The sequence below is a fragment of the Epinephelus fuscoguttatus genome, linkage group LG19 (genome assembly GCF_011397635.1).
Source record: "Epinephelus fuscoguttatus linkage group LG19, E.fuscoguttatus.final_Chr_v1".
In the NCBI taxonomy this organism is placed as follows: Eukaryota; Metazoa; Chordata; class Actinopteri; order Perciformes; family Serranidae; genus Epinephelus; species Epinephelus fuscoguttatus.
This window is the reverse complement of record NC_064770.1, coordinates 37,250,715-37,273,696: the sequence shown is the minus strand read 5'-3', so window position 1 is coordinate 37,273,696 and position 22,982 is coordinate 37,250,715. Positions and strand designations below refer to the sequence as shown.

General features: G+C 42.4%; 1 protein-coding gene across 4 annotated transcripts in view; it reads left to right on the top strand.

The window, feature by feature from the left end:
- LOC125879050 (myosin-10-like) overlaps window positions 1-22,982 on the top strand; it is a 101,560-nt gene that overhangs the window by 38,784 nt on the left and 39,794 nt on the right. For 2 of the 4 annotated variants that reach the window (XM_049560643.1, XM_049560645.1), the window contains exons 4-7: window positions 8,847-8,874; window positions 14,431-14,533; window positions 16,850-16,879; window positions 22,635-22,727. In XM_049560643.1, coding sequence (XP_049416600.1) covers window positions 8,847-8,874; window positions 14,431-14,533; window positions 16,850-16,879; window positions 22,635-22,727 — 254 coding nt within the window. The remainder of the gene's footprint in view (window positions 1-8,846; window positions 8,875-14,430; window positions 14,534-16,849; window positions 16,880-22,634; window positions 22,728-22,982) is intronic. The other 2 variants (XM_049560644.1, XM_049560646.1) reach the window with 1 other exon arrangement.

The following is a 22,982-nucleotide window of genomic DNA, read 5'->3' as shown; positions in this document are numbered from 1 at the left end:
CAAAATTATTTGTCAAAAAAGCTTCAAGTGAAGCAGTGAAGACATTCTAAATATAGCATACACTTGAACTGATGTTTACTATTTAGGTGGCTAAAATAAGTTTCGCTGCTGTCCTCGTCCACAGCAGTACATTGCTTAGCTTCTGTGGCAGTACTCCTGTCTGCTTCTCCAAACTGGGGGCGTGCCGACCGCCATCTACTGCAGGTAATACACTGACTGTGGATCGGTGCCTCACACAACCAACAACTGCTGACCATTTTCACAGGCATATTGTAGTGATTTGAACATGTTTTCCTTACCTTCCATCACTGTGCTCGCCCACTTAGCCTGGTCTTAATCAAAATCACAATATTTACTAAGAACTAGGGACTCCATATAGGAAAGGTGTGATGGTGTACAGTAGATTGCATTTATGGGTATGGAAACAGAACAATAATGTGAGTTACAGTCAGCACTGAGGCTGTACAAGGTTAAATGAGGTCGATAATAGCGGGTTATTGTAACGATTGGGGCTTTTGTGGAGATGGAGGGAGAGGGGGAATGCTCTGGAATGTGAAGAATGAGGGTTTGTTTAATCCTCGTGGGGGATAAATTATTAGCAGCAAAGGAAACCCTGCTGTGCAGCACAGGTCCGTCTCCTACCATGGGAATCTTACGTGAGATTTGTGCATGTGAGTTTGAATCGATTGGAGTGTAAAATAGTCCAAGAAGTGCACAAAGCTGATTAACGAATGCAATGTACAAATAATATTAACATGTTTTCAGCCTTTTTGATTTGATTTGACGAGGCAGTGCCACTACAGAGCTGGAAATAGCGGTGACATCAGTTGAAAGTAATGTTTTCAGAAGTTTCCTGCTCTTTGTCTTGAACATGGAGAAGAAGTGAAATATTTCACCCTTCAGTGAACTGTGGCAGCAATACTGATTGGTCTGAAAGCTGCCTTTTCCTGTGCTGTCATTTAGATTTGCATTTAACTCGTGTCCAAACAGAGAGTGAGCTGTGGTCTAACCTAAAACTTGATGAATGAATGGGCCAACTTATTTCCATCTCACACACACATTACCTAAATGATTGGCTGTGAGTTGTTGTGGAGGAAATAACAGCGCAGCTAAGGGTTCTGATGAGGTGATCAAATTAAAAACATCTGTTGGTGTGGAAAAGTGATTTTGTCTCCAGTAAGGTCCCGCTCTGTAGTGGTCTGAGTAATCTGGCTTTGCACCATTCTTGGGGGGAAAAAGGGAAATGAGAGCAGGAGAGAGAAAGGGGAAACACAAAGGGGGTAAAGATTTAGTGAGGCAGTAATGAGCTACTGGAAGGGAAGAGCATGCTCAGTTTGATTGGTCCACCTACGCCTAGCCAGCATGGCATCCTGGGTAAATATGACCCAGCAGTTAGTTGCTGTGGTGATCGAGGAAGCAGCCGCTGCCAAGGGGGCTAAGATGGGAGCATGAGCCAGATGGATGCATGCACTCACCCACTCAAACAGCACAGGTCACATTAGACAGTGAATTTTGAAAAGCACTTCCACTGCAGAAAGTTTAAAGGCGCTCTTCACTCACAAAACGTTGATATTTCAGTTACTCACCTTGGGTTGAGTTGAGTTGAATTTGTAAAGAAAACGTTGCAACTTTTCCAAACTTTTTGTCCGTGTCCATCAGGGAACAAAAAAACCTGGAAAAATTCCTGATGAATTGAGCAAAACTATGTCACAACATCCGTTTACAAACTCTTAGACAACTTGTGCAGTAGGCTTAGGCGGCATCATGATGTTACGGTATTCCAGAGCTCCTTTTCGACAGCCTTGGCTTGGTTTGGCTTGGCTTGGCTTGGTTTGGGTTGGCCCATCAGCGTGTTTGCGTGTGTCTACATTTCAACAGGGCTACCTGTTTGAAGGTGTGTCTTTAACTGGCGGCTTGTCTTGAGTGATGATGTTTTAAAGCAGCTGGCTGATCCTCGGCTAAAGGTCTCTGTTGTTATTGCTGCATGTGTTGTTCCACAGCAGGGCAGGTAGAAGAAGTTTACCTGTCGGAGGTGCGCTGTTTGCAGAGGTGCAATAAGAGTCTGTTGTCTGCGGCTCTTCATCAACATCCTCCCTGCTGCATTATTAGACTTGATTTTATTTAAGAAAAGCCACTAATAAAGTTCTGCTAATTCAGTGATAAACACATTTCATTTTTAGATATTTTTTACAATAAAAGTTCTCCATTAATTTGATATATCAAAGCTTTTATTGTGAAGCAGCAAAATAAGTAAATGTCAGGTTTTCATCAGCAGTACCTTAACATGACTCCTATACGGCTGGGAGTAAACGGCAGACAGAATACTAAGCACGCCAAGTTCTGACTTGGCAAGTTCGACTCAGGAGTACAAACTCCCAAGGACGGCAGCCATTGCTGCTGGTCTGTGTGAAATGCATTCTGGGATACCTGGCTGTCAGAAGTCTACACAAGTCACCTCCCGATGCATCCCCAATCTAACGGGCAGAGCAAGTTCACATCCGGGCATTTGGACTGTACTTGGCTGGATGCGGACTTTGAATTGGAGCAGTACTTGGGCTGCGACTGATGACGTTTCACAAGTCTGCAAGAACACAAGTACAGGCAAGAACGCAGATTGAGAAACGCCTTAAAATGAAGCAGATATCTAAAATAAAAACAGGAAGTAGTGCACGTGGTATTCCCTGATGTGACACACAAACGACGCGGTAAAACAGTCTCAAAAGGATCCACACGAATCCGTTGAGATTCACCACCAGATTTGAGTAAAGATGTGACCATGTGTTTGTTATAAATGTGTATACAGATCATCGCTCTGCTTTTGTTTGTGCATTGTGTTGTAGGCCATATGAGTCACATGCTCCCTGCATCTGTGGGTTTTATGTGAAACAGCATCATAAAACAATCCACACAAGTAAGTGGAGATTCACACATATATTGTCAGTGAAAAAATGCTATGTTGATGATCAAATGATGACATATACAAGTTGTAAAGTAGAGGCACAGATACAGATTTACAGACACAAATCACTCTGCATTTTTTTGTGCATTGCGTTTAACAATTACGTAAGTTTTCTTTACAAATTAAACGTAACCTGGGGTGAGTAATTTATACAAATGATCATTTTGAGGGCAAAGTATTTATTTAACAACACTGCAATACACAACTAGCAATAAAAGTTGAAAGAAAGAACATACCTTCGTCATTACCAGACAAAGGTATCAGTATGTGTTTGATGGAAGAGGATGTTTCTACAAAACCAGCCTTTGTTTCTAGCCAGTGAAGACAGCATCTAGTTTACATTGTGTGACCTTACAGAAGAATGGAATCATAAAGGGGATGGTGGATAAAAGGAACTATTGTCTATCAGGAAAAGAGCCGGGAGGTTTAAATGTAGAGGTAATGGATGTCCGCAGAGGAATATAAGGTCAAATGAAAAGTATAAAGAGGGCATCAGAGGTAAGCGGATGTCTGGCAAACAGAGAATGAAGTGAAAGGAGCTCTAATAGACGTCCAGCGGTGTGTGTGTGTGTGTGTTTGCTGACCCTTTTTTATCTTGTGCAAACTTCCATGAGATTCCTTTGCCATTCTTTTCCCATCAGCCGGAACTGATGTGTCACTTTCAACTTTCATCATTCCTCTACCCCAATCGCTCATTTCATAGCAGTGATCAGAGCAGTCATCAGGGGTCAGCTGAGGTCATCTTATCTCCCACACTGACCAGAGACTGCTTTACTATGATAAGATGACACACACAGGGTTATCTTCATGAGGCTGTACTACCGTCAGACATTTTTCTCTGAACATCCTTTTGTTGTTGTAGTTTCTGTCTGCGGAGCCTGTGCTGCCACAACTCCAAACAAACGGCCGCAGCTGCTGCCAGATGCACAAAACATGCGCATGAGAGGATTTTTATTTTTTCAGGAAAGACTTATATGTCACATGGTGTTTATTAAGGCACCAGAGCAACACTTGAGGTAACTGCATGGGCATTTGGGCGCACTGTGGTTGTGGGGCACTTGGAAGGACCAGGGTGGCATTTAGGGTGAACCTTTTATAAACAAACGACATAATCGCAATCTGTAACAGATATTTTTTCCCCTTTTCATTGCAGATTGCAGTCGAGAGCTAATTTCAGAAGCATGAGGTCACACATGCAGACTGGCTCTCTCTTTAATCATGTAAAGCTGAACTGATGTTGCTCAGAGGCTGTTTAGTGAGAGTGTGTTTGGTTTTCATACTCATGATAGGTTACGCAGTGTTGCGTGCCTCAGTCGAGTGAGTCTGGAGGTACAAGGTCTTGTGAAAATCAACATAAGGTGCTTTTGATGAGCTTCAGGTTTGTGTAGATGTGGCTGTGAAACACAGACAGGAAGAGTAATCAAACTTTGACCCGTGTTTCAAAAGCTACCTCATCATCAAGGGAACTGGGGCCAGTCAGAGTGAGCAGCTCATTCATCATTCTCATTATTACAGCAACTGTCATCCAACAAAAGTGTGCAGACCACAGACTGTGTAAGATAATGGACGTAGCCACTATGATGTATGATGTCACACACTAGTTTGTGGATTCCTGGGTGCTGGCTGCACAGGGGAAACCATTCATCTGCATGCGCTGTGATGACACAGTACTGGTTGAAAATCTGCAGTTTCCCTTTTCACAGTTTACTGTAGACTGTAGTTGTTAACATACTAACATCACACAAACTCGGTAAAAAATTTTAAGTTTCACTGCACTGTGCTGAGTCCAGAAACTGAAGAAACAATCCAACACAATCCCAGAACAAAAGCTCACCATCTTGTTTTGCCTGTGACAAAGTGGCCGTACCTGCCGTGTCTTTAACCACCTGGGAAACACGAGGTTGCATTCTGGGTGCTACTTCTCTGCCTGTTCTGTGCCAGCTTTCAAGAGGACGGCGGTAGGTTGCGTCTGAGGTTGCTTAGCAACCCTAACAAGCATCGTATTATAGCTTATTTACCTGAAATACTGAGTGCAGAGCTGATCTTCTTCCAGGAGCTGTTTATAAGTGTATAGGCCTATCGTCTGTGGGACAGATGTAAAGCTCTGGGTAGCCCTGCAGTAACATGATCAACTTTTCTGTGTTTATCAGACTGAATATTTACAGAGGAAGGGAAAGATATCTGTCGGCTGTGATTGGTTGGTCCTTGTCATTGACGTGTGGTGTGCGCTGCCATATTCCAAAAGTTAAACTCATGATGTGTCTCAAAACACATACTTCCATTAGTACACTTCCATGTAGTATACTATGTGCAGTTTGTACTTATTGGCGTAGTGTGCGAATTTCGACAGGGTAGTGTTGTCTCAAACCAAACACAGCCGTTGTGCACTCACCGGAAATGACAACCGCAAATTAGCTAGTTAGCAAACTAGCATTAGCATTTGCATTATTGTTCGCGGTACCAAATTATTACAGACTGCTAAATTAACCCAATAAACACACTGCTGGCATATACCCAAACACATGTATTTGTACAATGCAGCGACGTTCACAGTCACACAGTCCTCAGCCGCCATTTCCAGTTTGAAAAGTGCCCCCACCCCTTCCGCTACGTAGCCAAGATGGCGACCATTGAGGGCGAGAAGTGTCCATAGTTCCACACTCACTCTTCTTGACCGTTTTGAGTGCACCATCCAGGTACTCATAGTGCACTGCATTGTTCCATACTTCTGAGTGTGAACGCACTTATGCACTCAAAATATTAACTGTAAGTACAGAAGTACGCGATTTGAGACACAGCATCTGTTTATCTCGGGGTGCAGCCGTCATGCTTTGATAAATAGGCGCTTGGGAATGCAAGCACACCACGACAGCGCTGCTCTGGTGTTTGAGCGCGCCTGCCACGCATCAACATTAAAAACAATGAATTTGAGGGCGCAAAAAACACAATCCTACACTGTATGTGCACTGCAGGTGTAGCCAGTTGGCACCGTGACACCCCCACTCCGTGAACAGTCCATATCTATTACATTTTCAGTGTTTCCAGAATAGAAGAAATGTTGACTAGCTTGCTTATGATGATGTTTACTGGTTTTGCCGTTCTGACATAAAGAGGCAGTGCACCTCCACAAGCTTGGAGGACGACTATAGACGGTATAAAATAATGAATGTAGCCACCTTGACATCACCTGTATGTTTGTGGACTCCTGTTTTGAAGCCTTGAGTTTGGCATTTTGGAAGCATGGAGCCAGAAGTGACCATATTTGGACAAAAGGATTTAGCTAACCCTGTTGCTAGCTGCTAGCTCAGCTAGCACGGTGCATTTACAGCTATAGTTAACTGTGATAATGCTCTGTTTTGCTAGCAAAAACAAGCTTTAAACCCCCTGAAATTAAAATTAACTTACCTGAAAACTGAATATCTGATTCCTAAGATGGTCTTTTAGTACACTCAAATGCTGAACAAGACTTTTAAGATGACCAAAATCTTATAATAAACTCTCATGACCTGAAAATGCACAGAAATAGCAACAGCTACGGCTACGCCTATACTCTGTGAATCTGGGGTTATGCTTTGGTTTTACCTAACATTACCTAACCAACATTGTCATTGGACAGCACCCAACTGTATCTTACACTGGCCACATTTTTAATTATGTATAACTTTAAGCCTTAAACAACATTTAAACAAGTGAGTTACATGAAGATGTACCTCCTGTACAGGTGTCATGAACGAGGAAATTAACTGTAGAGCGCAAAACCACCTTTTTGTACCAGGCTGTAAAACTGTTTTCTGCTGTAACGTTGAACATTATAACACGGAGGTCTATGAGGATTGACTCGCTTTTGGAGCCAGCCTCAAGTGGGCGTTAGAGGAACTGCAGTGTTTGGCCCTTGCACTTCATTTTTCAGTCCTGGAGGTCGCCACTTGCCGTATACATTTGTTTTATCTGTACATGTTTGTGTTTGAGGGTGTCTTTTGGATTGGAAAAACAGGCTTTTATTTATTCAAGGTCTCCAGATGCACACACACACAGACACCCACACACACAACTCATTTGTCACCAGCTTTTGTCACCTGAGGGATGTTCACGCTTAAGTGCAGGAACAAAAGGTCATTGCTTTGTTGAAAGATAACACCTCAAAGACTGATTCATCTGTGAAACTGACCCACATCAACAAGGTGTGATTTAATAGGTTATAGGAGACACATTTGTTATTCTGTGGCAGGGCCCAGATGAACTCTTCATCCCTATACTGCATGGCTATTAGAGAAACCACTAACATTATCCATTAGGGGTCCGAGCTAATTGTGGTCTTCAGCTGAACTGCGTTTATTCAAACATCATTTCTGAACAACAACAGAAAACATTCAACACAAACACACTGCAGTCCGAATATCTGCTCCTTTTCCCTCAGCAGTGCAGCTTGTATTTGTGTGAGATCCGAGAGCATACGGGGTGGCCTCATTCCTTTCAGTTTCATTGAGTGTAGGAATGTGGAGGTGCTCCCAAATTTGTCTCTTTCAGGAAATGAAAAATCTCCTTACTTCCTGCCACAAGAATGTCAGCAACGTTAGCAGCAGGAGGACACACAAAGTACAGAAAGTGGCACAAACGTAACACTCTAAAATCCTAATCAAGCATGTTGTTGTGTCTGTTTTGTCACTAAGACATGATTAAAAATGTCCTCAATACTAAACACAGTGAGGGGTGTTCATATGGCTGCTCCTTCTGCTTTATTCACAGACCTAACTCACCATCTGTGAATGTGAAATTTGTGACATATGTGTTGTTCACCAGAGGTCTAATTGTGGCAGTTTTTATTGTCTGATAAAGGGGCCAGTTCCCTCTGGGTTCTGGTCTCTGTAGTTCTTTGTAGTGTGCAGCAGGGCCTTCAAAGTTGAGAGGTCACACACCTCAGTGAGCATAGCTAATCCTGTCATCTGGTCTTCAGTCGGAATTCCTCTGTGATGAAAGGTGCTCGAGCTTCGGTTACTAGTCTGGGTGTCAGTTTATGGCCGTTACGCAGCATGGCTTTGCAGGATGGTCTGGATGAAGGAGGCTGAGGAATGAGGTGTTGGCTGTAAAGAGTGCTCCTGACGCACACACTGGATTAATGTGACTTTGGTGTCCATGGAGCGATGTGTCAGTGTTTCTTGTCAGAAATCAAAATCCGTATCAGCTGTATTCATTTAGCTTCTGTTCACACATATAGATATTTTTAAAACAGATATTTCCCTCCTGTTTTAGAACAAAAATTCTGTCAACATTACAGAGAAATACAAAAGCGCACTAATGAACCTTCATTAATATAGGCCTATATTTTATCTCCAAGTGCACGTCACACACTGAGCGAGCCGCCTGTTAATGACGCTGTGGGCTAATGGGCATGTAGCTACTTCCATGTTTCAGATGATACGTCATGTTTGTAGTCGACCAATGAAGATGAGTTTACATATCACCTTGGGTTCGTCCTTCACCTTCTCAAAATGATCCCACACTTTGGATTTCCTGCCCGACATGTTATTAACTAGCCTGTGGAATAACCGCAGGTACCAGCCCTGGAGATTAACCTGACGAGGACACTTCCTGTGTCTGTCCTTTCAAATTAAAGTCACACATGGTCCAGTCATATAGGATTGGATTTGTTTTGACAAGGCGCAGCTCCTGTTAGAGTTTCACGTTTGTTTAGAGATGATCTTTCCATACAGTCCTGGGCTCCACCAAGATAAACAACTGGTTAAGTCGCATTGCATTTGGGTGTGTTAAAGTCCAGCAGTTGGACCACAAGATGCCGTCTTTGTAATAACTCTAGTTGTAATGAAGGGTAAAACCAGGGAGAGGATGGAAAGATGCTGACTGTGTTTTTTCTGTTTTCTCTGAACAGATCGTGAGGACCAATCAATCCTTTGCACGTGAGTATTGCAACTCTTAACTCTCCTCTCGTCTCCTCTCCTCTGCTGATAAAGCAACTTAATGGGCTGGAAAATGAAAGTGTCTCGAGATGAAAATCGTACAGCTGCACCTTTATAGGGGTTATCTTCTATAAAGACAGGGTCTCACTGTCCTTACAGTGAAGAAGTTAAATAATAATTAACAACTGTATGAGAGTACTTTATACAGATCATCACCTCTGAATTACCTGGTTGTTTTGTCTCTGTGAAGTTTCCCCGTCTCCCTCCATGTCTCTCTAACCCTGAATCAGTTGGCCGGCTCCCATCATCCTGCTGTTTTATTTAAAGACTGGTTTCAAATAGCTTTTTGCGGATGCTGGGTTGCGCAGCCGTTCTGCCCAATACTGAGGGGGTTATGAGTGCGGTTTGGTGCCCTGCCTTCATCGTCTTTGGCAGAGAGTAATTAAGTGCCACACTCTTTCAGTGTGGCTTGAGTTGACGCTGCCAGTGAACAGACAAGCGCTGTTGCATAATCTGTCCCAGATTCAGAAAACTACACCCCCTGTCGGCAGCAGTGGAGCCGTGCTAGCAGGATTGCTCCACTGTTTAATAAGTCTGGTGGTCACACAGTTTGGAGAGGCTGCTTCAGTACTGCAAAGGCACCTTTATTGATTGAGTACAATAGACATCAGCTGAGAGTGTTTAATAAAATATATTGCAGCAGCTACAGAGAGGACCCAGCATGTGGAAAGAACAGTTCATGCACCGCAGTCGTTCTGCAAGACAGAATGAGGGAATAAATCTTCAGACATTTCATTAAACTGCACTATTAACTTTTTGTCTTCATCTTGTGCCGCAGTAATGCTAGATTCCTCTGAGCTCAATAAAGTTTGAGCTAATCTAATCTTATCCAAGCTTCTCTTATTGCACTTTCACCAGAATCAGAGATACATCAAAAAGCATCTTACAAATTACAAATCCATCCATCCATCCATTTTCATCCGCTTATCTGGGGCCGGGTCACGGGGGCAGCAGGCCATGCAAAGCACCCCAGACGTCCCTCTCCACAGCAACGCTTTCCAGCTCCTCCTGGAGGACCCCAAGGTGTTCCCAGGCCAGATGAGATGTATAATCTCTCCAGTGTGTTCTGGGTCTGCTCTGGGGCCTCCTACCAGTGGGACGTGTCCAGACCACCTCTAACAGGAGGCGCCCAGGAGGATCCTGATCAGATGCAAATACTTGATGATCAAATTTATCAAAATGAAATGCAAAAGGCCGAATTAAGAAAATGAATTTAATTAAATTATAAGTAATTTGTCATTTGATAACACAAACTACATGCTATATAAATGTATATTATAATTTTTCTGACCGTAACCCCTCTACACTGAAAAGATGAGCTCTGCTAATTTCCCACTTCACAGATTTAAAGTGGCCAATCAAGACATCTTGGTGGGGGAGGCTGCAAGTTCAGGATTTTCTGTCTACAGTTTAAAGCAGGGGATAAAAATCTGTTTAATTTGGGATAAAATGGCAAATTAAAGGTCCAGTCTGTAGGATTCAGGGGGGTGTATTGGCAGAAATTGAATATAATATAATGAGTATGTTTGCTTTAGTATATAATCAGCTGAAAATAAAAATCGTTGTGTTTTCATTACCTTAGAATGAGCCGTTTATATCTACATAGGGAGCAGGTCCCCGTATGTGGGGATCCCAGTGTTGCACAGCCATGTTTCTACAGTAGCCCAGAACAGACAACCCAACAATGTGGATAATTTGGCTCCGGGTAAAAACCTCCAGAACATCTCAAGTTATCAGAGGAAAAACTGTGAGCACAGAGTAGCAGGTGCTCAGTTAACAGCTCATGTCCCTTTTACACTGCTTCAGAGGACGGGATCATGTGCGTGCGACCCACAGCGAAAGATTTAAAAAGAAGCTGTCAGCAAATTGGGAAAACAGTTGGGTCCAGGAGCTCCTCACCCTCTGAGCAAAGGACGAGGTTTGCCGCCGTATAAAGGGGGCCAGTAAATGATTGTTATTGCCATGTTATGCCATTGTTGTTGCTTAGAAAGTGCTGCAGATGGGCATGTTATATGTCACACTGAAGGCAGATGCTGTTGTGTTACATGTCACACTTGTCACGCCTCTTTTGATTCTGCCATGCCAGGATGCTGTCTGAAATCACATTCTGGAGCAAAATGATGCCACCGTCGTTTGGTTCTGTGTAGGGCTGCCACTAATGATTATTTTCATTGTCGACTAATCTGTTGATTATTTCTTCAATTAGTCGACTAATCATTTTATCGCCAAAGGGTTTATTTCACTGTCATGGGAGAGTGTGTAAAGGTGCCAAAACCTGAGCGTAAGAAGCTGCAATAAGAGTATTTTGGGGTACTTTTATAGTACTTTTATATGAAAAATGACTCAAACCGATTAGTCGACTACTAAAATAGTCACTGATTATTTTAATAGTGGATTAGTCATCTATTAGTCGACTAATCGTTGCAGCCCTAGTTCTGTGTCAACATGCAAAAGCCGTATAAAGAGGGGACTTTGTAGCGGCCCTTTAGCTCAATCTCTGTGTAAAAAGGGGTATTCATTTGTAAAGTGAAACTGCTTTATGCAGTGTTTCACCGGTTTTAACCATGTGGTCCATTTATTTTGGAGGAAGAGACCTGTAAAAACCTCCTAACAATGAACACTGAGGGAATTCTAACTAGGAGACTTTTCAGCTGATTGCAATCTGCAATCCTTACTGCTAGATTCTACTAAATCCCCCTAAATCTTGCACTCTATACCTTTAAATAACGCATTGTAATTGTAATCTGTCCTGCAAATACAAATATATCTATATATACTGCCCATCTCTGATCCTAACCTCCATTTCACTCAAGAAACGTAGCATCAAGTGGTCTCAACACTGTTTCCGATGCTGCTCTCCTCCAAGCACAGTGAATTCTGGACAAAGACTGATGTGAAAAAGAGTCGTCTGTCTGGGGTGTTGAGGCCGGCTCACAGTCTGTGTTTACACAAGTCTGACTGTAGTCCCAGAACAAAAAAGGACTGCATGGACGTTGCGACAACCACTTTTAATCCAGTTAAAATGCCACAAGCATATTTAACATAGCACAGAATTATAGAAGGCCTTGTGCAGTTCTGTGGTTTAGCAGTGATGTGTTCGTAATAACATTTGCAGACACAGGTCTTTTGTGAACAGTCAGTTCCCTGTCTTCACTTGTGTTCCTGCAGTTACTGAAGAATAGTTGCGTATGAATTATTTAAAAAAGAATTAACAGCTTATCCCAAAATCGAAAAAACATATTTTTCCTCTTACCTGTAGTGCTGTTTATCAGTCGAGATATCGGCCGTAGAGATGTCTGCCTTCTCTCCAATATAATGGAACTAGATGGCACTCTGCTTGTGGTGCTCAGAGTACCAAAAAAAGAAACTTGAAAAACTCTACAGCAATGTCTCTTTCCAGAAATCATGACCTGGTTACTCAAGATAATCCACAGACCTTTATATGAGCATGAAGGAACTATTTTCTGTCTATTGAACAACACCCACCAACTGTATCACCGTGCAGAAGGAAGCGTGTGTCTATTGCTAGCTCCACTGAGCTAGCTAAGGTTACAGCTCAACTGAAAAGGATGCCATTAATGTTTACATCTTGCGCTTTTTGCAAGTAAATGCCACTTCCTTTCAGGTCAGCAGAAAGGAAATAGTTCCTACATTAAAGTGCTCACAAAAAGGTCTGTAGGATATCTTGAATAACTGAGTCATGATTTCTGGAGACATTGCTGTTGAGTGTTTCAAATGTATTTTTTGGTACCATTATATTTTAGAGAAAGCAGACGTCTGGACGAAATCTCCAACAATCGCCAACTCACAACAAAAAGGTCACAGGAAAAATGTTTACTCTTTATTTTGGAGCGAGCTTTCTGTATCGTGTGTCATCCACAGGATTTGAGGGTAAAGGAAGTCACTGTAGTAGCTGTAAAGGTCAATACACATCAAGCAGACTTTGAAGAATTAGTGACTGTCTCACATCGCATGTGTCTCCGCCAAAAAGTTGCACATGATCACACCACAAAGACTACAGCTGACAGCCAACCAGCACGTATTCTGCGCCTTCTTGAGAGGAAGTAACTCACGACACCAGCAGGCGGCGGTTGTCTCTAATTGTCAGTCAAAAAGGGGAACCGGACAACCATCTTGACGCTAGTTAGCCAGTTAGCGCATTAACAACACAATCTAATTATCAGGGAACAATAACACAAACCATCACGAAGCATTTCTGCTAAAGGGTTCAGTGGCTAAAGAAAAATAATCTTACATTATGGAACAAGTTGGTTTTTATCCCACACCCCTTTACTTTAGCTCATTGTTTACTTTCCTCACTTCTGTTTCTCCTCTCGTGTGCTGAGCTGAGCTGCCAATCAGAGTGATTTCCTTCACCAATGGGCTCTGCCATTGCCGATTGAATATGCTGAATCGCCTAAAAGTGTGTCAGGGCCTAAAACACACTACTAATATGAGCCATTTGTCTGTATGTTGTATCCCAAAGAACAAAACAGGGAGCGGCCCATGAGACCAGGAACTTGTAGAATCTCTCACTTAAGAGTTGAAAAAACTGTTGACCCTTTGAGGTGTGAGAGTTGTGACAGAGTGATCAGCTGAAGATGTGAGTCAGGAGACACAAAGCACTCACGAGGTAAAGGGTCCTGCCCTAACTGACCCTGTAACCCTGCATGTTTACATACGGCCTATAAGAAAAAAGTCAGTGAATGGTTCTTTCCGTGAGAAATATTCCGATACTATAAAACTATGAAGACATCAAGCCAAACTTGGATGTGTAACTAACTTGACCTATATTGCTGCGCCTGTATCCTGTGTTCGAGGACTCGCCCATCAAATTCTAGTGCGGCAGCTGAAACTGCAGTGGTCTCTGTGCAGCAAAGCTAATAGCCAGCTAGACTAAAGCCACCGGTATGTAGCTAGATGTAGTGTTGCTGGCCTGGTTTCTGTGCTGGCGCTGGTTTTTTGGGCTCTGGGACCTGACTGTGGGAGCTGTGGATGGCCCTGCCTGAACACAGCTATCATTAGAGACGGCCCCAAAGCAGAGCTTGGAAACTTTGGAGACTGGCCCACCAAACCACAGGGTTCTCCAGTAAAACAGGCGGACAGACGAAGGGATGCATTTAGAAAACAACAACAGATAGCTCTACCTCTCTCTTCCTTTTCTCTTTGTGTATTCTATTCTTGGGTTTCATCCAATCACACTTACGCACCATAATGACTGCTTATTTTGGTTAGAGTTTTACAGTGTTTTGTCTGTACCTTGCTAAACTGTGGACATCTGACACAGATTATTCCCTGTAATGTGGCTATGCCTCACAACTAAATGCCTGTAATTCTTAATTGCAAACAAAGGGTGTCGTAATTATTTGTTGGAAGTGAAACTAAAGTGAAAACAATGTCGGTTTGTTTCCTCTCACTCATTCTTGATTCACTCACACTTCTTACTCCCTCTGTCTGTCCACGTACATCCATGCTGTCTCTCTCCTTTGTTTTCAGAGGTGAATCAGGAGCTGGCAAGACTGAGAACACGAAGAAGGTCATCCAGTACCTGGCCCACGTTGCCTCCTCACACAAAGGACGCAAAGACCACAACATTCCTGTGAGAGCCCCACTGCCTACACTTTTCCTGCTCCTCCTTGGCCAAGCACGGGCCTCCAGTTCCTCTCCTCTCCTCTCAAATACATCCTATCTTTGCTCATAGTCCATCTTTTCACCTCTTAAATTAAAAACCAGATGCCCTCGTTAATATTTGTAAATTACATCTTCAAATCATTATTACAATTTTAAGGAGTAATTTGACATTTTGGGAAACACTCTCACTCCCTTTCTAGCAAAGAGCTAATGCCAGATAAAAGCAATCTGGGGCCTCATTACAGGAAAATATCCCAACTGCTTTCCCCATCTTATCTTGACTAAGAAAGGAAAAAATCCTCCTGATACAGAAGCACTCTCTAAACTCATGGCTGTGTCCAAGTCTATGTCAGACCTCCATCTTATCATAAAGTGGGATTTATACTTGTGTGTCAGCTCTGTGCAGAGCCTACACTGTTGTGAGGATTTATACTTGTGCAGTGGTGTGTCTGTGTCACTCTGCAGTTACACCCCCAAACCACTAGTCAGTGTCGGGGTTCCTGTGAAGTGCTGTAAAGTTTAGTTGATTCAAAACACACATTAAACACACATTAAACATGGCTTAATAGAGACAGTTTCAAACACAAGTACACAAATCAGCTTCACTATAACTCGCAGCATTCACAGACAAACACTTGTCTTTATCTGGACACATTTTCCCCACAAATACAACATGCTAATGTTATTAGCACAAGCCTATGGCATTTTACATTGTGTAAATTAGCCTAGTGGCTAGCGGACTTTTCCTTTACTCATATGAAGCCAGAGACAACAGCAACATTTAACAAACTGTCTTATACTAAACGCATTTTCCAAACAAATATAACATGCTAACGTTATTAGCACAAGCCTATGGCATTTTACATTCTATAAATTAGTCTAGCAGCTAGCGGACTTTTCCTCTACTCATATGAAACCAGGAACAACAGCAACATTTAACAAACTGTCTTATACTAAACACATTTTCCAAACAAATATAACATGCTAACGTTATTAGCACAAGCCTATGGCATTTTACATTGTATAAATTAGCCTAGCAGCTAGCGGACTTTTCCTCTGCTCATATGAAGCCAGGGACAACAGCAACATTTAACAAACTGTCTTATACTAAACACGTTTTCCAAACAAATGCAACATGCTAACGTTATTAGCACAAGCCTATGGCATTTTACATTGTATAAATTAGCCTAGCAGCTAGCAGAGATTTCCTCTGCTCATGTGAAGCCAGGATAAATCACACACAAGACTTAAAATGCTATTTTTGTGGAGGCTTTAGAAGTAAAAATCCAGCTTAACTTGAGAAATCCCAACTATAACAGTAAATTTGATTCTTCAATGAGTGCTCGTCCTGTCATGCCTGTATTTATGTTGAGAAAGTGCACAGACTTCCTGTATCTTTGATTGAAATGTACTAGAAGGCTACTTGAGTTGGACGAATCATAATATACATCGCTCTCACTGGCTAGTTAGCTTGCTGTCATGGACAAAAAAAGATGGGCGTCCAGTTTTAGTTTGAAGGAGTCGGAGGCACTAATCGATCAAGTTATTCGTTCTCTCAGTCGATATAAAACCATTAATACGTGATCTGGGAATTTAAAGTCGCCATGCGTTTTGAGTGCTGCAATTTCTGCAGTCATTTTGAATTTAGGGCAGGGTTAATGCCGTCCTAATTTAGGAGTCTTAACCCGGGACGGTTCTGTAGTAGCAAAATATCTATCCAAAGCCTACTACAGACTGTCGACCCGTATTTTCTCCATAATCGTAAATATGTCCACACTCCGGATTTATTCCCAAATAAATAAAGTTATCCTCATCGTCTGTCTCTCTTGTCATCATCTGCCTGCTGTTGTTTGACAGGTGGATTTTGTTACTTTTGATAAAGCCAGGCTAGCTGTTTCCCCCTGTTTCCAGTCTTTATGCTAAGCTAAGCTAACAGGCTGCTGGCTGAGCGTGGTATCGATCTCCTCATCTCACTCTCTGCCAGAAAGTGAATAAGTGTATTTCCCAAACTATTCAGTTAATGAATTGTAGTGTTCCAGCATTGCTTACTGTTGTTTTGATATCCAGCTGATAACAAGTTGTGTATTAATCCACAGCTAACCTGATAGATGTCAATGTAGCCTGACTGGTCTCTCCTCCTGCTTCATATCATTCAATACCATTCTGCCAGAGTGTACCCAACGCTGGGCCAAGTGTGTGTACTGGTGTTCTGTTTCCTGTGGCTTGTGTCTGACATGAGCGCTTCAGGTTTTAACACTTGCATTTGTTTATCCATAACAAACAGCCCGAATCTCCCAAAGCATTCAAGCTCCAGGCAAGTGTATCTCCCGCTTTCTCAACAAGAGTGTGTGGTCCATTTCTGGTGTTTGTGTGTATGTGCATGCCCTTCTCTCTAAATCTCGGCCGCTTCCATAATGATGTTGACAGACTAATCTAAGCTTCTCTCTTTATTGAGGTATTTGTTTGTGCTGGCTCAGTCTCCTCACATGATTAGTTGAAGCCCACTGAATCTGACATAAAACCCGCAGGCTCATGGTACTGAGACACTTTGTTTTATCAGTTGGTTCAGGTTTATGAGAACAGCTGGAAACTGAGATGATTTATTAGAAACACATGTCAGTGAAATCCAAAAGAATACGTCCAACCTGTCATTAAACTGCTCACACACAAGCGCTAATCGAGAATTAACTGACTCTGTATGGCCTTTCTGTGTCGGTTCATAAGTCGACTGTTTCTGGGTTTTACATGGAGTTCAGGAAGAGCACATGAACTGTGAAGTCAGACCACAGCCGCACTAAACATCTCTCCTCAAATGTTTTATGCCAAGCTTCATCTTTTACATTTTAGTGATGTAAATATATATGATACTACCAGAGTGACTCCAGTTCATATTTTTTATTTCATTTTCAGTTTTTGTTTTCAATTCAGTTTAGTTTCAGTTTCCAGAGTGTGTTTGCTTGTTTCATTTTAGTTGTTGCTGTTTTGAAATGTTTAGTTTCAGTTTAGTTTTGAGTAGTTTCAGTACAAGTTTAAGTTTTGTTTTTTCAAAATGGGGGATATTTGTTCGGGCAAGATTTAAGAAGTTCAGAATAAATAGATATTACAATAAAAACACAACAGTGAAGACTCGCTTCCACCAAGCAGTCCCATGCAGTTCACTTCAGTTCGTTACACATTGGAAGTGTCCCGTTGTTCCGTTACTCCTCCAGGGTTGGGTACCAAACTCGATACTTTTAAGGCTACTGACCGAATTACGTAGGTGCTACCAAGGAACTACTCACGGTAAATCAAGTGGTGCCAAATTTCAGTACTTAAAAGCGCACCCTGGTGAGAATACCTGGTTCAGACAGGAGGTGAAGCACCACAGACAGTCCTCTTAAATGTGGGCGGGGTTGTTGTCACTCACTGCTCCGTCCAGCACTCACTGTATTTCCTCCTTTATCAGTCTGCACCTGGTTTATCGTCCACAGAACGAGGCTGCACGCCCACATTTTCACAACAAAATAGAACAGGCTGCAGTGAGAGTCTCTCTCCATGGGATATTTAAAAATAGCAGCTTTGTGCATTTAGTCCTTCTCAGGCAAGCTCAGGGGTTTAGTGTTGTTGGAGCCCACAGGAACGATGCTATGCAACGCTTTGTATTTCTCAGAGTGAGGATTAAAATATATGCAGTTCACATAACCTGGTTGAAATTAATATATATTTTTAAACTTCTGAAGATCCACTCTAAAAGTGTGTGTCATATAAAAACTAAAGTGATGGTCAAAGTTGTCACAGTGAAATTTAAGGTGTGCTGATGGATTCACGTCATCAACTCATGCATTGAGTAACATTACAAGTTAACGTTCCACCTTAAAAGTTGCCGGCAGTCGGCCCAGTGAATGAAGTTATTTTTTCTCAGACTCCAGCTGCTGTGAGAGGCAGCAAAACATCCTTTCATTTTATAGTTACAGTTTACTAATAAAACTCTCCACAGTATGAACAGTGGTTACATGAGCCTCAAAACCAGACACAACTCAGCCCTGAGCAGAGTGAGCGTCCTCTACTGACCAATCAGACTGCAGTGTTCACAGCTCCACCTTTTAGTACCAGATCTGTGTGCTACCAAACATGGGGACGCTAAGGAACACTTCTGTTGGTACCATCCACAACTTTTCACTGTGGAAACATGAAATAAGCGTACTGAACTGAACTGAACTGAACTGAACTGAACTGTCCTGTACTGCTCGGTGGAAACAGGGCTTTAGTGATGTAGACAGACACTCCAGTCTCAATTAACATATGCACCAGGTGGTCAGTAATAGTCAATTAAGCTGTAATAACCTTGGGTACTACATGCTCAGGTGTAAAATGAAGCTATCACAGGTGATGTAACACGGTGACAGATGATCAAATCTTTCATATATTCATGCATGTTTTCATTGGTGATGTATTCTAGATGCATGTTTTTAGTTTTTAGATAATAATGCATTGGCTTATTCTACAGCTGTAGCCATGATAACATTATTCCAGTAACCAACAGGAGGTGTTATGTGGACGTTGTAGCCTCACCTGGAACTTCATATTTTAATGCACAACGTTTTGTCCCAAATGAGACTCACACTCAGCACTGAATTCGTCCCAGCTCCATCTTCTGTTTCTCATGCTTGCTGCAAAACTTGATATTTTCTGGCTCACTTGTTCTCAGCGTGATTTATCTGGTAGCTGTTTTCCTTTCTCTCCCAAACTAAAACCTGATGTTTCTGTGTCCTCTCTAAATTTAATAACTATACCAGCAGAGTCTTAGCTGCGACCTATAACCTGCAGCTTTGAGCACACGCGATCCGAGTGAACGCTGGTTTAATGTGCTGTGTTTCAGTAGCTGTAACTCGGGACCTCGGTGCTCCCCTGCCAGAGCACACCATCCACGCTGACCTCCTTAATGCTGCTTTCCCTCTGTGTTGCATTACGGCTGCTCTGAGCACAGGCCAGAGGAATGTAGAGCCAGGGATCGAGGGAGAGCGAAGATAAGGTGGAGGAGAGAGGTTTGGGAGGGGGTGAAAAGGGGGAAGATGAAGTAGTTGAGAAGAGGTAAAGCAGACCAGACTTTCATATTTCTCTCAGTAAGAAAGGCAGATGGGAATACCTGTTTATTCTTTAGTTTAACAGTGATGTATGCACTAGTTTCTGTGTTAATCTGTGGCATTCAGAGCCTGAAAGATAGAAGGAAAACATGAGGAGGAGGGTAACTACTCCCTACTTCCCTCAGTAAAACTCACGTGGGTTTAACTGGAGCTTTCCTGCATGCAGATATCAGCCCATTCACACAGACAAATGAGACTGCACTGATACATCAAAACTTTGCATGAAGGACTACATTGTCAGTGTCTGGCCAGAGAGAGTCCTGCACAGGTCCAGTTTGCAAACTTGCACCCGCCCACACTCACAAAGATCACTGTAACCTATCCGTTAGCCGCAATTATATCCAAGTCCTTGGCACGGAAAGTGCTAGTGTTTTCATTGTCTTTTTTTCTGCTGTGCAGTGGCATTTCTGACGAGCTTCAGATGCTCGAGAACTTATGAAATTTGGCGTGCACAATAGTACTGGTGAAAATTTGGTGATAAGTTCTGTTTATGCCATACGAACTTAGGATTCTTAATTTAGGAAATCCCAAAGTTGGGATGGTTCTGTCAGAGCAAAATGTATGTCCTAAAACCTCCTACAGACTAGAGGTGTGCCATATCATCTTGTATAGTTTTTAATATCATATGAAAAATTCATATCGTGATACTTTAGATATTTTGACTTGTTGACATATTGATGTCTTACCGTTAATAAGGATGTTCCTTGCGACTAACTTCCCTGTTGACTAAAAAAGGAAAACACTCAAAACAAAATTTTGCATTGTTAGGTATTTGAAACACTGTCCCAAAAAATATTGTGTGTATTAAGAGCCCTTTGAAGCCTTTAATCATAATCTTCAACAACCATGTCGGATTTTAAATGCTGCTGAAGTACGAGACACTTCACGCTGTGCGGTATGAACGTGAACATGACGGCAACTCAGTCAAAGTTAACCACTAAAATAACATCTAAAATAAATTAATTGTCTCTGAAATGTGGGGCACATTGAACCTTGCAGATTATCTGACATGATGACAGCAATTCACTTAAAGTTAATAAAGCAACATGTAAATTATAATTAGATTTCAGCTGAAATGAGAGGCATGTTTCTGCGTGCAGTATGAATGTAAACCTGCGCTTTATCTGACAACAACGCACTTAAAGATAAATAATATAACACCTCAAAAAGATTCATTGCTGCTGAATTCATTTTCTAGATCAAAGTGCTGCCAAACTGCGCTGGTTTTGTGAGAGGACATCTCTCCAGTTTAAATCTCCAGTCTATTGGAGCATCACCGCAGGGAGGGGGACTGCTGTCTGACCGCTCTGTAGCCCCCACTAGTGGTGGGCGGCTGCATGACACTTAAGCGGCCTTGTGCATGAATAAAACATTAATTGGTTTAACCGACTAATATATCTGGTGTCAACCAGCGAGGTGGCCGACGTTTAATCGTTTAGACGAATAATCACACACATACCTAACTGTTACCCATGGCAACAACAAGCATGCCTGAAAGCGAAAGTATTACCAAATTTATAAAAGTGCTTGTGACACCTGAAATTTGGCTTTGACTTGCAGCTGAAAACATGCAGCTCATTTCATAGAAAATACCGAGATATATATTGTGTATCACCAGTCAGCCTGTAAATACCATGATATGAATTTTTGTCCATATCAACCAGCCCTACCTGCCACCCGCCCGTGTTTAGGATTTTGTTTACTCGTTACACAACTTTTTTGCGGGGTACCTGGACCCAGTGCAGGACTCTAATGTAGACCTCTGGCAGAGTTAAACCTTAAGAGTCAGGGAACTTTTGTTCTGGACACTGTTCCCTTGTTGTTTCAGTCATCCTGACCGATTCTCACCAACTGCTGTAAGTGAGTTGAGTCGATGCTATCATACAGGGCCTAGACACACTCAGGGGACACGTTATTTCCTCTCTTACATTCACAAATTTCTCCAAGAGGACAATATGTCAGTAAAAAATGGTATTTTTCAGTTATGATTTTTACGTTTCCTTGTTTGAGCAGCATCTTCTGGCCGTGATGGAAGTTATGAGATCAGATTATAGTGATTCAGTGACCAGGTTCAGATCTTGGAGGTGCATCAGGATTCAGGACACCGCTCATTCACCTTCTCTCTGCCACAGGCCGAAGAAATCACCGTCAGTCTCTTGTCTTGCTTCCTAATTAGGGCTGTACAGTAGGTAGTCACAAGTTTCTTTTGATGGCCATGTCTGGCTGGTGTATAGCATCAGCCAACCACTGTTTCCCCCCAGAGTCCAGAGAAGTATCCTGGAGTCAGATCAAAGCAGGATCTGATGTGCTGTAGGGACTATTTCTGTACTGCTGCTGCCCTGGATAGAGGAGGTCATGTCATGTGTAGGGAGCTGGAGGTTTCTGGGGCTGTAGGGAATGTCCCAACCGCCTATCTACCCAGGTTTTGAGATTTGGGAGGAAGCCATCATTACCATCACAGTGGTGCAGTTTTCATATATATAGTGTACATTATCATGACCACAGGAATGTGCAGGCCGGAAGAAGGCTCTCACTCACGGACCCAAACCAACCGCTCACTATAGGGCATGTGTCGAAACACACACTCTGCGTTGCTCTTGTGGTTTCACGAGTTCCGTCCAGCTGTTTGGTTGTCTTGGCCCGTTAAACTAGTCGAGCCCCCCTGACAAAAATCACATTGTACTGCAGTTGACTAAAGTAAAGCCAGCAGAGCCGTGATAAATTGCTGACTGTCTGACAGATTGGTTTAGCATATTAACGTGGCTACATTTTTTCCTCTTGCTGCCCTGTTGCGAAGAATTGATTTTGCCTCACCAGCTTGTGTATGTTTTGGCAGACACAGAAATATGTGATTAACAGTGATAAAAAAAGATTCATTGCGTGGTGCCAGGCATAAGAAATGTTCGACAGCTCGCTGGCCTCTTACCTCTCTGTTTTTCTCCACAGGGTGAGTTGGAACGCCAGCTCCTGCAAGCCAACCCCATCCTCGAATCTTTTGGCAATGCCAAGACAGTGAAAAATGACAACTCATCTCGCTTTGTGAGTTCACTGTTCCTGTTTCAATGATCATTTGTGTGATTTAGATGCAATCAGATAATATCTTAAAGGGAAACAGATTTACGTAAACTCCACATCAGCTATCAGTGAAATGAATCCTTAATTAAGTCCTCTCTGATCATGTAGTGATGAGTTACAGGAATCACAACGATTGTCGCTCTAAGCATTTTAAATATTTGTGTGACTAAGTCAACCATGTGGCCAAGGTTAACCACCATGGTGTTCAGTCCTCATGAA